This window comes from Ochotona curzoniae, unplaced genomic scaffold (genome assembly GCF_017591425.1).
Source record: "Ochotona curzoniae isolate NIBS_2020 unplaced genomic scaffold, NIBS_Ocur_1.0 contig_899, whole genome shotgun sequence".
Taxonomy (NCBI): Eukaryota; Metazoa; Chordata; class Mammalia; order Lagomorpha; family Ochotonidae; genus Ochotona; species Ochotona curzoniae.
The window spans coordinates 162,861-177,645 of NW_024466605.1; the positions used below are offsets into that span (position 1 = coordinate 162,861).

Here is a 14,785-nt window from a genome sequence, read left to right on the forward strand (position 1 = left end):
ATACCATTAATTTATAGACCATTTTCATTCTTCTTCCTTTTTGTTCCTCTGGCTAAATTGCCTAGAGTGACCTGTCCAGATGCAGTTGTTTCCTTTTCTTGATGCTTATTTTTAGATTCCCCTCAATATATATATATTTTTTCAATTGAGCTATTATAGAATTTAGCTTCATGATTTTCCTCTGATACTTTTAAACATATGTTTCTGTTGAAATTCCCCCTTTGTGCTTGAATTGCTGTCTTAACTTCATTAAGAATCTTCGTGACTGTTTATTTTACTGATTTTTTTTTTCAGGTAAAGCATGTAAATTCATTTCTTTAGATAAGTTTCTGTAGTTTCATAGTGTTCTTTATCTGGTATATCATTGCACAGGTTTTTGGGGTTTTTTTTGTTTGTTTTTTAATTTTTTTTATTTTGACAATCTTTACATAGTTAATTAGGGTAAAAAGGTTCAAGGGCTACAGGAAAGTGGATAAGACTAGTATTTTTTCCATATTGTTTCCTTCATGTTTAAAGGGGGGTATAAAGGGAGAAGGCCCACCCAATTTCCCACCCTCCCTAGGTCCTGGATGTAGGGTATGCTCTGAGGTTCTTGCTCAAGTGGTTTTGATATTGCCACAGTTATGAATCGCTGCCAATCTTGCCACTCCCAGCACTATGAGGTCTTTGAAAAATCCACTGATTGACATAGTCCATCATAGCTGAGATGGTTGGTTGACCTGTTCTGTCTTCTCTCTTTCCTTGGTAAGGGTTCTGAGTCCAGCATTTAGATTAGGAAGATCTCCCAAAGAAACCTTGTCTGAGGTGTTCTCAAACCAGATTCTTGTATGCGCTAGCAAGTACAGGGCCTGGCACAATCCATTGCCCTGATCAGCTGGTGGTTGTAATTGCTGGGTTGGTTCTGTTTTCATTCCCGACTTCCACTGGAACCAATGGGTGTTGCAGTCCAGCCTGGTTCTGCCCAGCACATACTTGGCCCTCACATAAACCAGTGGGAGCTGCAGCCTATTTGGAGCGACCCGCAATAACCCCCACCAGGCCCGCCCCCTACCCTGGTTTGCCAGTATGTGTAGCAGTAATCCAGTCTGTCCCACACCCCATTCCACCCCAGCCACCATCTTAGTTTTATGTCCTCCCGTGGAAGTGGTAACCCAAGAGGGATGAGCCCACTATTTCCCTCCCAGGCCTCTCCCACTCCCAGATGATGCACTCTCCAGATAGTTCTGTGGTTTGACTTGACAGAACTAGCCCCCAGTCCAACTTCCTCCAGCTGATGCTGTGGCTAAGCCCAAACAACCCTCGCCCACTCTAATTTTGTTTGCACAGGTTTTTGTTTTGTTCTGTTTTGTTCTTGATCCCAGGCTGATGTCTGTTCAAAAGACAGGGCAGGCTCCTGTACCTCTGTTAGCATAGGAGAAGCAGTGACCCCTTCTACGGCTAAGCAATCTTGAGGTTCGTAAATACTATCTTTGCAGTACTTAGCAAGTAGTTGTGGTTTTTGTCAGCCCATTCTGTGATGGAGAATGAAAAAGATCAATGCTTTGTACCAGTTCGAGTCACCATTTTGGTATTCAGTTGGATGGTACAACTGGAAGATATTATTCACTCTCAGGACTGGGGAGAAAAATGAGAATTCTTTAGTAGGCGTCAAGGTTGTAGATATGCACCTGGACTTCATGCTTACCTCCCTGTTGATAAAGGAAGCTTGCAGAAGGTCTTTTCTTAATCTTTTTTCTTGAGGCTCCAGCAGCAAGATGCTTGCTAAGTGAATGTCCTAAATCTGCCTACAGACTGGCTGTTTAGGTGACATCCATCACGGGCACCACAAGCTTTCCAAGAATTCACAGATTTTCACAGACCCTGAAGAACAGGCATGCTTATAGGGAGAAATGGGGATGAGGATTTCCTTCCCTGATATTCTATGAATTAGGTAAATTATTTGAAAAATATTTTTTCAGGCATTTAACACTTCATTAGGTAATGATATCACCAAATTGCAAGTAGCAAATAATAAAAAAGAGCAGGGAAAAAAATCAAGGCCAAACCAAACCAAAACAAAACAAAACCAAAAACCCTACAGTTGCTCAGGCGTATGAACAAAGGATGTTTGCAATAGTTAAATTCTAGAGTGTAACTCTAGTACCTCTGCATAATGTTTTTACACTTCGTCATCACAGATAAGGAAAAACAGATGATATTAATCTTTCTCAAATTGGCCTCTCACTAAGCATAATGGCTTCCAGTTGCTTCCATTTAATTACAAAAAAATGGCATTTGTTATTACAAGTGAGTTAGTATTCAGTGTTTGTTTTCATCTTGTAATCCTTTCATGGGTGGCTGGGTTGATTCTATTTCTAAGCTGTTGTGAACTCAGCTGCTATAAATATGACTTCATCTCATTCAGACAAATTCTCCATACGAGGGTTGCTGGGTCATACTGCAGACCCATTTTCAGATATTTGAGGAATCGCCATACTGTCTTGATAATTATTGCACTATTTTACATTCCTACCAAGAGAGGATTCTTTTCCCCTCTATCCTCACCAACATTTACTCTCTTGGAATGTTCACATGTTAGCCCTTTTAACAAGGGTGTGGTGAAATGTCACTGTGGTTTTAATTTACATTTCTCTGAAAGCTAGCGAAACTGTGCATTTTTCATATCTGTTGGCCATTTGAATTTCATCTTTTGGAAATCCTTGTTCATGTCTTTTGGCTGTTTGTTAACTGGAGTGTTTGTTTTGTCACCGTTGGGTTTCTTGTGCTCTTCACTGATCTTGGACTTGAACACTTTGTTAGTTGCAAAGTTTATAAATATTTTCTCCCCTTCTGTTGACTGTCTCTTCACCTTATTTTATGATTTTCTTTGTAGTGCAAAAGCTTCTTAGTTTGGTGTAATCCCATGATTTTTTTTAATTTTAGTTTTGATTTTCTGTACTTCTGGTGTCTTTCCCAAGAAGTCTTTGTCTACACCTGTGTCTAGCAATGTCTCCACACAATTTTGTTCCAGTATTTTGATGGTGTCTTGATATATATGTCTTTGATCCAGTTAGAGTTTACTTATTTAAAAGATGTAAGATAGGGACTTGTTTCATACTTCCGCACAGATAGATTCAATTTTCCCAACACCATTGGTTGAAGATAATGTCCTTTCCTTTTGGGATTATTTTAGTTCAGTTGTAAAAATTAGTTGGCTGGGCCTGACACGGTAGCATAGTGACTACGATCCTCACTTCGCATGCACCAGGATCTCGTGGGCGCCAGTTCATGACCCGGCTTCCCCATTTCCCATCCAGTTCCCTGCATGAAGCCTGGGAAAACAGTAGATTGCTCAAAGCCTTGGGACCCTGCACACCTGTGTGGCAGATCCAGAAGAAGCTCCTGGCTCCTGGTTTCTGATCGTCTCAGCTCCAGCTGTTGTAGCCACTTGGGGAGCTAGCCAACAGATTGATTTTTGTCTCTTCTTCTCTCTGTGAATTTACCTTTCCAATAAGAATGAATGAATGGGGCCTGGCGTGGTGGCGCAGTGGTTAAGGTCCTCGCCTTGCACGCCCGGGATCCCATATGGGCACCGGTTCTAATCCCGGCAGCCCTGCTTCCCATCCAGCTCCCTGCCTGTGGCCTGGGAAAGCAGTCGAGGACGGCCCAAAGCTTTGGGACCCTGCACCCGCATGGGAGACTCAGAAGAGGCTCCTGGCTTCGGATCAGCATAGCATCACTTGGGGAGTGAATCATTGGACGGAAGATCTTCCTCTCTGTCTCTCCTCTCTGTATATCTGCCTTTCCAATAAAAATAAATAAATCTTTAAAAAAAAGAATGAATGAATGAATGAATAAACTAGTTGGCTTTAGCTGTGTGGGTTCATTTTTGGAGATTCTATTCTGAACTGTTCATCTTCAGGCCTGGTTTTGTGCCAGCACCATACTATTTTGATTATAACTGCCTTGTGGTATTTCACATATGGTATTGTGATGCCCCCAACTTTTTTATGCTAAGGATCGTTTTGTCTATTGACAGTGTTTTGTGTTTCCATGTGAATTTCAGCATCAACTTTTCTAGATCTGGACGAATGTCATTCGTCCTTTGATTGGGATTGCACTGTGTTTCTGACTCACTTGAGGTAGCATGGACATTTGGTGACGTTAGTTTTACCCATTTATGAACATGGAAGGTTTGTCCATGTTTTAGTGTCTTTTTTTCTTCTTTTAATGCTTTGTGATTTTTTATTATTTTTTATTACCTCCTGCATCCTTGGTTACCCTTATTCCAAGGTATATAAAATTTTGTGCAGCTATTATAAGCAGAAATGATTGTAGAAATTATTCTCAGCCAAGCATTAGTTTGTGTATACAAAGACTGTTGATTTTCATATGCTGATTTTATACACTGCAACTTTGCCAAACTCTCTTATGAGTTCTGATAGTCTCTCTTTAAATTATTATTTTTTAATTAGAAAGGAATATATACAGACAGAAGGAGATACAGAGAGAAAGTTCTTCCATCTTCTGGAGTTAATTGACATGGAGTTAATTGACATGGTATTGAGTGATCAATATGTTAGAAATTGCAAGTTCTTAACCACCTCCTGTGACTCCTTCATTGACATTTCAATTTTAGTTTATACACCACTGGCTGCTGTACACCTTAAAATGGCTATAGGGTACTATTCAGTTGTCTCGTGTCTAATTTCATTTTTATATTTAGCAGCTTATAGTATTGAAGCACAAATTTTACTGAACTTGGCGAATTTTAGGATAGTCCAAACAGGCAGGAAACAAACCAGTGCCCATATGGGATTCTGGTGGATGCAAGGTGAGGATTTAGCCATTAGGCTATCATGCTGAGCCCAAGTTCCAACAGTCCCTTAATAGTTTTTTTTGGTTTTTTTTTTTTTGTCTTCTCAATTAGAGGGTCATGTCATCTACAAGCAGTGACAGCTGGATGTCTTCTTTTCCAGTTTGTATCCATTGGATTTCATTTTCTTGCCTAATAACTATAGCTATAACTTCCAGGGCCATACTGAATTACAGTGGTGACAGTGGGTTCTCGCGTCTGGTTCTGAATCTTGATGGAATTTGCTTCAGCCTTTCCCTATTGAATACAATGTTGGCTCTGGGTTTTTATATATTACTTTGTGTTGAGAAATGATTATTTGATACCAAATTTACTTGTTTTTTTTCTCTTGAATGTTTTATTTTATCAAAATATTTCTCTTTGTCTATTGAGATAATCAAACAGTTTTTGTTCATTGTTAATGTGAATCACATTGATTTATTTCTGTGTGATGAACCATTCTTGCACACCAGGGATAAGTCTCATTTAGTCTGGGTGAATTTGTATTTGCATTTGTATTTATCAGAGATATTGTCCCATAGTTCTCCTTCTGTGTTATATTGCTTTTCTGGTTTTGGAATTACAGTGGTTTTGGCCTCATAGAAGGAATTTGGAAAGCAATGAGCTCTATCATTTTCTTTTTTATTATTATTATGATATAGTTCCATAGGCCTTGGAATTTCCCTTATCCTCTCCCACTCCCCTCCCTACTCACTGAGTTCCACTGTATCATTACTATAGTATAGTTCTTCATACACAGTCACATGTCCATCACTGCTGGTATGGACTATGGCAGAGAGTCCTGCATCCTATTGTCAAGATATAGTAAACAAGCAAACAAAAAAAGGATATAGTAAACAGTTTCATTGGGAAGTCCGTCTTCAGTCTGGAAGTAGAGATGCATACCGTATTGTATCCTCACATCTGGATATGATAATCTCTATTACAGTTCTGGACATCCCCTTAAATGAAAAGCCACAATACAAAATCAACAACAGGTAGAAAGATCCCACACAAGAGTGTTCTTGTTTGTTTCTTTCTTTGATGATTTTATGACTCAGTGTTTTCCTTTTCTCATTTTATGGCTTCTGTTTTCTGCTTGAGTTTCTGTCTGTTCTTTATGTTATTTAAAAATCCAAGTTGCCCACTGATGCAGCCTTATTATAGCATATTTCAAATCTGTATTTGACAGGTCTGCCATGTTACGCACCTGGATGCCCATATAAAAGCTAATTTTCTTGTGTCATCTTTGTGATTTTATGTTTTTTCCTATGAAGAATGATCTTGATGAAATTTATTTATGTAGATGCTGCTGCCATGTCAATGCCCTGTCTTACAAGGGAGGGGGCTGTCCCATTTTTTTTCTCTTTAAACATTTTTTTTTTTTATAAAAGGCAGAGCTCCGAAAAGAGGAGAATGCTAAAAGGAAAAAGAATCTTCCATCTACTGTTCACTCACAAAATGAGCACACCCTCTAGGGCTGGTTTAGGCTGAAGGCAGGAGCTTCTTCCAGGTGTCCTATGTGGATGTGGAAACCTAAACACTTCATCCATCTTCTGCTGTAAAGGAGATGCCATTGTGACAGGCAGCGGCTTAACGTGCTGCACCACAGCACTAGTCCTGGATTCCCAGTTTCAGTTAGGTGTGCTGTCGTCACCTGTCCTGCTTTCTCAGGACTCACAGCCTTGTGGTCTGTGGCTCATCTGCAGTTTTTGTTGGGGATCTCACAGCACCTTATGAAGCTCGTCCACAAGTGTAGAGTGGACCACAATGGAATGGTTTCATGAAGATTAAGAAGGCATAAATTATACACTTAGGAAAAAATATTGAGAAAGCCAAATGTCAACAGAAAAGTTGGACGTGAAAGATAAAATTTAGTAACAATCATATGATAGAAGATAATCATGGTTATTCATAGGTAGATGAGGCTAAGACCTTAGCCTTACCGAATCCAACTAACAAATAATACGCACTGCAGATGAATAACATTGTGATAATAGCTGAGTTTAAAATGCTTCGTGATACCGAGGAAGTGAGGATAAAACTGATGTCTTAATTTGTAAGCTATTTATGAATGTGTCTCATGCCTCTTTTTTAGGATCACTGCTTTTACCAAGGGCATAGTAAAGAGTTTCCCAGATCATCGGTGACACTAAACATCTGCTCTGGACTCAGGTAACGATGTATCCTGGAGAATTGTCCTGAGACTGGGGGTGAGCCTCAACATTTCAGAGTGTTTCTGAAGGACAGAGTGAAGTGAAGGAACTCTAGGGCCCAACGTGGTTTCTTCAGGTTCGGTTCTGTTCTTTTCTTTCTTTCTTTCTTTCTTTCTTTCTTTCTTTCTTTCTTTCTTTCTTTCTTTCTTTCTTTCTTTCTTTCTTTCTTTCTTTCTTTCTTTCTTTCTTTCTTTCTTTCTTTCTTTCTTTCCTTCCTTCCTTCCTTCCTTCCTTCCTTCCTTCCTTCCTCCCTTCCTTCCTTCCTTCCTTCCTTCCTTCCTTCCTTCCTTCCTTCTTTTCTACTTTGCATCATATCACTGCTTTTAAAAAATCTGGCCAAACATAGTAATTATCAGGACACTAGGTTTTTCTGGGATTCACTTCAAGTTAATTGAATTAGTAATAACTAGGAAAGGAGCATAGCACTCTACAATTTTTCTTTAAGTACTTACCCAGGAGGCTTAAAGTCTTTTTAAAAAAATCTTTTAATTTTTTTCATTTATGGTTATATTGGCCGTGGGATTTCCTTTTTATCCCCTTTCTAAGTCCCCTCCCTCCACTGAGTTTCCCTATATTATTACAATATTATGTTTCTTCATAAACAGTCATAAGTTCATCATTACAGGTATGGACAATGGCAGAGAGTATAGCATCCTATCGTCAAGATATAGTAAACAGTTTCATTGAGAGTCCATCTTTAGTCTGGAAGTAGAGATGCATACTGCATTGTATCCTCACATCTGGACATGATAGTTTGCATTGCATAGCTACTGCACATCCCGTCTTTTATATTTCTTCTCTTGTTTTTATTCTTTCTCCTTTCATTGTAAAAGAGGCTTTCAGTCACACTTTTAAGCAGAAAAATTCTCCTTACATCATGAAGAATTTTCAAAAATTTTTAAAGATTTATTTATTTATATTGGAAAAATGGATTTACCGAGAGAGAGAGAGAGAGAGAGAGAAGGAGAGACAGAAAAATCTACCATTAATTCGCTGGTTCACTCCCTAAGTGGCCACAATGCCAGAGCTGAGCTAAACCCAAAGCCAGAAGCTTCTTTTCTGGGTTTTCCACAAGATCCCCAAGGGTTTGGGCCATCCTTGCTGCTTTCCCAAGCCATAGGCAGAGAGCTGGACCAGACATCGAGTGGCTGGAACACGAACTGGCAGCCGTATCGGTTGGCGGCACGTGTTGAGCCACTGCACCAACTCCTAAATTCTCAGGTTGCATAGCCACACTCAAAAGGTGTCTATGCCTAAATTCAGTGATAGACAGAAGTTTAAAAAGAAATGGATGTGGTACATAATGGTTGTCACGTATTGGAACGCAATAATAACTAACAAATTATGCCAGCTTTCTACTCTGATTTGCATTTCTCTGTGGAAAATGTGCTCTGGTTAAAATTGCATTTTTTGTGTGTGTGTTCAAATATTTAGGGGAGTGTTACAGTTTGAGAATGTCAGCTATGGGATTGAACCAGTGGAATCTTCAGGTAGTAACGAACATATCGTTTTTCAAACAAAGAATCATGAAACTGGTTATTCGCCTTTACAAGAATATGAAAACATGACTCAAAGTATAAGCAAGTCCTACAAGATTCTGGTCAAATCAGAGGTCCGTGAGTTTTTTCATGATATCTTGTGTTACTTTTGGGAAAATATTCATATTAAATTTAAATTTTGAGGTCTGACAAGCATAGAAAACAAACAAACAAAAATGTTTAAATTTACCTATTTTTTTTCCTTAAATGAAAAGCTGTAAAACAAAATTAACAACGTTTTTATTGGAAAGTCAGATTTACGGAGAGAAGGAGAAACAGAAAGATCCTCTGTTTGCTGGCTCATTCCCCAAGTGGCCACAATGGCTGGAGTTGAGCTAATCCGAAGTCAGGAGCCAGGAGCCTCTTCCAGATTTCTCACATGGGTGCAGGGTCCCAAGGCTTTGGGCCGTCCTCCACTGCTTTCCCAGGCCACAAGCAGGGAGCTGAATGGGAAGTGGAGCTGCCGGGATTAGAACCGGCGCCCATATGGGATCCTGGTGTATGTATACAAGGACTTTAGTCACTAGGATATTGCATCAGGCCCAGAAAACAAAATTTCATAGATGTTTATTGTATTAGTTCTTGCTTATACACTGTGTTTAATTTAAATGTGAGTAAAAAAATGGTTAGAAAATGTAAGACATACTGAGATGAACCTTGTGTGCTCATGGATGAAGTTGTCATTTGGGAAGTCTGCGTCTCATTTGGAAATACTTGGGTTTGCGTTCTGCCTCAAGTTCCTGCCCAGTTTGCTGCTCATTCCCCTGAGAGGGTAGTAGATGACTGCACAAATATTTCCAGCCACTCATTTGGAACCATGGAAGGAGCTGATGTATACTGACTGCGGCCTGACTCAGCCCTGACTGTTTCGCGTGTTTGAGGAGTGAACCAAATGATCTCTCTCCTTCTCCCCCACCTCCTTTTCTCCCTCCATCCTGCTTCTCTATCATTCCACCTTTCAAATAAATCAGATAAGAGCCCAGTGCAGTAGCCTAGTGACCTTCCATACACTGGGATCCCATATGGGCTCTGGTTTCTGTCCTGGTTGCTCCACTGGCCTGAAAAAGCAGTAAAAGTGGGCCCATAGCCTTGGGACCCTGCATCCACATGGAGACCGGGGAGAAGCCTCTGGCTTCTGGCTTTGGATCAGCTCAGCTCCTCTCTGGCTATTACTGTTATTTGGAGAGTGAACCAGCATATGGAAGATCCTTCTCTCTTCCTCTCTTTCTTTCAGTAAATCTGACTTTCCAATAAAAACAAATCCTAGAAAAAAAAATCAAATAAATCAAATGTTAGAAGAAAAAGGAGGAGGCAGACGAGTGAATCAGGAAAGGAACACTTTCTGCATAACTCAAGAAAATAGTTGCTAGAATTCACACATTCCACTTAGTGGAGCAGACGTCCTTGCTAAGGAAAATGCGATCTGAGTCAATTTTCTTTTCACTTGCAACAAGTCATTTGAATGAATTTCTCATGAGTATTTACGTTGGATTTCCCTACCATGAGTCATTTTCTATGAATGGGTGAATGCTGGAAAAATACTTATATTTGGAGGGGACAAAATGACAAAATGTTATCATTTTTCCAAGATGCGTTTTTCTTTATATGAAAAAAAGAAGCAAGAAGCAGGTCAGAACACATCAAACTATGCTGTCATGAAAAGAAACGCTGGGATGCTGCACACTGCGTGGGTTGTGGACTTTAAGAGCCTGATAACTTTTAAACCAGAATACATAAAGGTTTCCTATTTTGTTGATTTTTTTTAAAATTCTGCAACAGCTTGTCCTGTAGCAGGGCAAGCACTCTGTTTTCTGTCTTGTTATATTTTAACAATACAATTTGTAGCCAATGATAATAAATCTAGACTTTGAAAAAGGTCTTTTTTCCCCCCCTCTGGTATGTCCTAGAAGTTAATTCCTGCTTCTCAGGAACTGACTCCTTAAATTTAATTTTTTATTTTTTTTTTGCTGAACATGAATGTTTTTCTTTTTTGTTTTATCTGAAAGGCAGAAAGACAGAGGCAAACAAAAAGATCTCTCCCATCCTCTGATTTACTCCTCAAATGAAATAGCCAGAGCTGAGCCGAGTTGACTCTGTGAGCCAGGAAAACAATCCAGGTTCAATTTCACTTAAATACATTTTAAAATAGTGTGGCTGGCATCATGGTGTTGTATGCTAAAGCTTCACTCACAGTGTCCATATGGGTGGCAGTTCAAGTCTTGGCATCTCTACTTCCAATCCAGCTTTCTGTTTACGGACTGGGAAAGCATCAGAGAACAACTCAAGGCCTTGGGTTCCTGCACCCATGTGGTTGATTCAGAGGAGTGTCCAGGCTCCTGCTCCTGGCTTTAGATCAGCTCAGCTCTGGCCATTGCAATCATTTGGGGGAATGAACCAGCAGTTGGAAGACTCTCTCTCTCTCTCTCTCTCTCTCTCTCTCTCTCTCTCTCTCTCCTCTCATTTATCCCTCTCTTCATTTCTGAATGTGTGCTCACAGGTGTGTACACAGATTCAGAAACGAAGGTATCTGGGCATTTCTCTGCTGAAGCTTATCTGTCTTTCTCAAATCACAAAAGTGCCTTACCCTCCAAAGAGCAAGCGAGCAATAGTACATGAAGTTTCAAATAAAACCTTCCCTGACTGCAACTGATCTGTGTTTGCCCATTTTGGTACTCACTGACTATAAAGTTTGCTCAACCTTAATTTCTCAGTCATGTTGTAGTGAACCAATCTAATGTTCTTGTTTGTACTGAACTTTCAGCTAGGGCACAAAAGGTACCTTTTATGGCCATTTTGCTATTGATAGCTTGCCACTGTAGGCTTCGTATTCTTTTTTTAAAAAGATTTATTTATTTTCATTGCAAAGTCATATATATAGAGAGAGAGGAAATAGAGAGGAAGATCTCTGTCCGATGATTCACTCTCAAGTGGCCAGAGCTGTGCTGATCCAAAGCCAGGAGTTCTTCCAGGTCTCCCCATGGGTGCAGGTCCCAAGGCTTTGGGCCGTCCTCGAGTGCTTTCCCAGGCCACAAGCAGGGAGCTGGATGGGAAGCAGGCTTCTGGGATTAGAACTGGCACCCATATGGGATCCTGGTGCATTCAAGGCAAGGACTTTATCTGCTAGACCACCGTGCTGGGCCCAGGCTTCATATTGAACAATGTAATTTCATATATCCATGCAGAGCATGACAATAAGAAAAAGTGTTTCTTAAAATTTTGCACATGTTTGTGATGGAAACTGGGAGTAGGGAACTTTCTTGATCTAATTTAAAATGTGCATGATACCCCCAAACCAGCATATTGCAGGAAGGTGACTGAAGGTTTTTGCCAGCTGTAGTTAACAGCTTACATCCTCTGACAATCCATATTGAAACCCTAACCCGCTAAGGTGATTTCACGGAAGTTTTGGCATTGTGTTTTAGTTAACAGTCAGATTATGTCGTAAAGGTAGAGGCCTTCATGATGAGATCAATGCTCTTATTTAAACAAGTCTGTACCAGATCTCTGTCTGCTCCCCATGTTGTGAGGAAAAAAGATGACAAGAATGTGAAAAACAGAAAGAAATGCCGGAATATCCTTCGCAGACCTCCGCTACTCCAGCACTTTCATTGCTAGCCTCCAAAACTGTGAGAAACCAGTTTCTACACTGCATTGGCACCTGATGCTCTGAATGTGTTCCTTACAACAGCGCCAGCCGCCCGGAGTAGGAACCAGAGCCAGGGAAGGATGCATACCTTCCCCCTTCCCGTGCAACAGTGCGGCCGGAATAACTAAGTTATTGTCGATGTCGTTGTTGTCATCATTGCTGTCATTATAGACAAGCGGCATCCAAAGGGGGAAAGTGACCTTCTTATTGATTAGATGACCTAGCTCTGTACATGGCAAACTGCGTAGAACACCATCCACAGATACCATGATTAAACACAGAGACTAATAGAATCACAGGGAAGAAACCAGGTGAAGATGCTCCTGTTTTCAAAAATCAAGGCGTAGACAAGTAAGACTTCAGAAAGTATTTTTTTTCCCCCGAAATGCACTTTCAATTGCAAAATAAACGGAAAGCCATGAGGGCTGCTGACTTCTAATAGCAAGTGATGAAACTAATGTGGATGTTAATTAAGGAACTGGTTCCATGACTGTACACATAAGATGACTGAATACATACGTTTATTGAAAAATCAGTGAAAATATGATATCTTTGTTTTAGGGTTGACTTGTTTCATTAATATGCAAAGTAAAAGAAATGTGATGCATATAAGCAGAATTAACATTTTAAGATTTGGTTATTTGTTGCTCTTGTCGACACTGTTGAAGGATGGTATTTTCTTCTGCTTAAACAATGTAAAAGCATTGAAACAATGGATGCGACTGGCATTGTGGCACAGCACATTAAGCCTCTGCTGGCAATGTTGGCGTCTGTAAAGGGGTTTTGGATTGAGTTAGTTGCTCCACTCCTGATGGCAGCTCCCTCCTAATGTACCTGGGAAGGCAGCAGAAGGTTGGGCCCCTTTCAGTGTGAGATCAGGATGGGGTTCCTTAGTTCTTGGGTTCAGTCTGGCTTTTGTTCTTTTTAAAATGTTTATTTGCAAAGCAGACACACAGGCAGGCGTGCGCGCACACACACGTTCTACCCATTTGGTGAGTAAATCAGTGAATGGAGTCTCCACCAATCTGTCTCTCTTCTTTCTCTCCTTCTCATGCCCACCCCTACTGTTGCTGTGCCTTTCGAGGAAGCAAATCCTTTTTTGAAAAATTGTACTATTTATTTGAGAATTACAGAGAGGGAGAGACACACAGGGAGAAGACTTTCGTAGATTAGTTTGCCCCACACATGTCCACAATGGTAAGCACTGAGCTGGTCTGCAAGCAGAAGGCAGGAGCTTCTTCATGCTCAGCCGTGTGGTGTAGGGTCCAAGCGCTCAGCCCAGCTTCCTCTGGTTTCCCAGGCACAGCAGCAGAAAGCTGGGCTGGAAGAGGAGCAGCGGGATCTCCAACTGGCATCCATATAAGTTACCTGCATTGCAGAAGACACCATACCCCTCCACGCCACAATGCTAATCCCAGTAAATCTTGCATAAATGACAAAACTGAGGCAACTTTTGGGAGACACTTGATTTTTTCCTTGTATTAATTATTGAGATAACATTTTAAAAATTTGTACCATGGTCAAAAGCTTAATGTTCCATGGGTTAAAATCTCAACCAAGAAAAAGATCACAGCTCACTGGGAATAAAGGCAAAGAAGTACATTTTAAAATGTTTTGTATACGAGTAAAATTAGGAGACATTTAATCAAAACTGATTTAGCTTCAAGGATGCCAGTAAGGGTGTTCTACTAGGGAAAAAAAAATCTTTTAAGAGGAAAAAAAAGCCTACAAGTCACTTTTTATGATTCTGGTTTTCCAAAAATAGAATATAAAACCCTACTGATTTGAGGATTAAATTTTTATTTGGACTCCTATCTGATTATGTTCCATGGGCGGGGGGTGGTCTTTCAGTTTTGGGCTGTCAACATCATTGCTTACTTTTATCTGTATCAGTAAGACGGGATGTGTCTGTCTCTACTTGTATGTGCCTTTGATAGTCTACAGGATATTTTCAAGAATTTTTAAATATTCTTTTTAATTTATGTGCTATATTTCACAGAAACTGTCAGATGTTGCCCTACAGAAAAGTACTCTGAAAATTCAGATCATTATGGATAAAGCCATGGTATGAATCATTAGTCTACTTCCTTATGACTTGTATTTCCATTTTAAGAGAAATTATTTCTGGAGTTATTAAATAGGAAAATACTAGTTTTTTTAAATGTTCTTTTGATGTATCACTTTTTGGTGGAAGTCTTGTATTTATTTATTAATTTATTTTTAATTTATTAATTACATTGCATTATGTGACCTAGTTTCATAGGCTCTGGGATTCCCCCAACCCCTCCATATATCTTCCCCCCATGGTGGATTCCTCCACCTTGTTGAGATTCTTTCATTGCAAGCATATACCAAGCATAGAGTCCAGCATCTTATTGTCCAGATACATTCAACGGTTACTTGGGGAGATCATCTCTGGTCTGAAGGTAGAGCTGGCAGAATATCATCCTGATCAATTAAAAGCCACAGCATAACATCAACAGCAATTTACAACATTATGGAATTAATTGACATGGTAATGGGTAACCAACATGTTAAAAAAATGCAAGTT

At 39.9% G+C, this 14,785-nt stretch overlaps 1 protein-coding gene across 1 annotated transcript in view; it reads left to right on the plus strand.

The window, feature by feature from the left end:
* LOC121165562 (A disintegrin and metallopeptidase domain 3-like) overlaps positions 1–14,785 on the plus strand; it is a 159,830-nt gene that overhangs the window by 96,469 nt on the left and 48,576 nt on the right. The window contains exons 9-11 of the mRNA XM_040994235.1: positions 6,933–7,009; positions 8,485–8,662; positions 14,234–14,299. Coding sequence (XP_040850169.1) covers positions 6,933–7,009; positions 8,485–8,662; positions 14,234–14,299 — 321 coding nt within the window. The remainder of the gene's footprint in view (positions 1–6,932; positions 7,010–8,484; positions 8,663–14,233; positions 14,300–14,785) is intronic.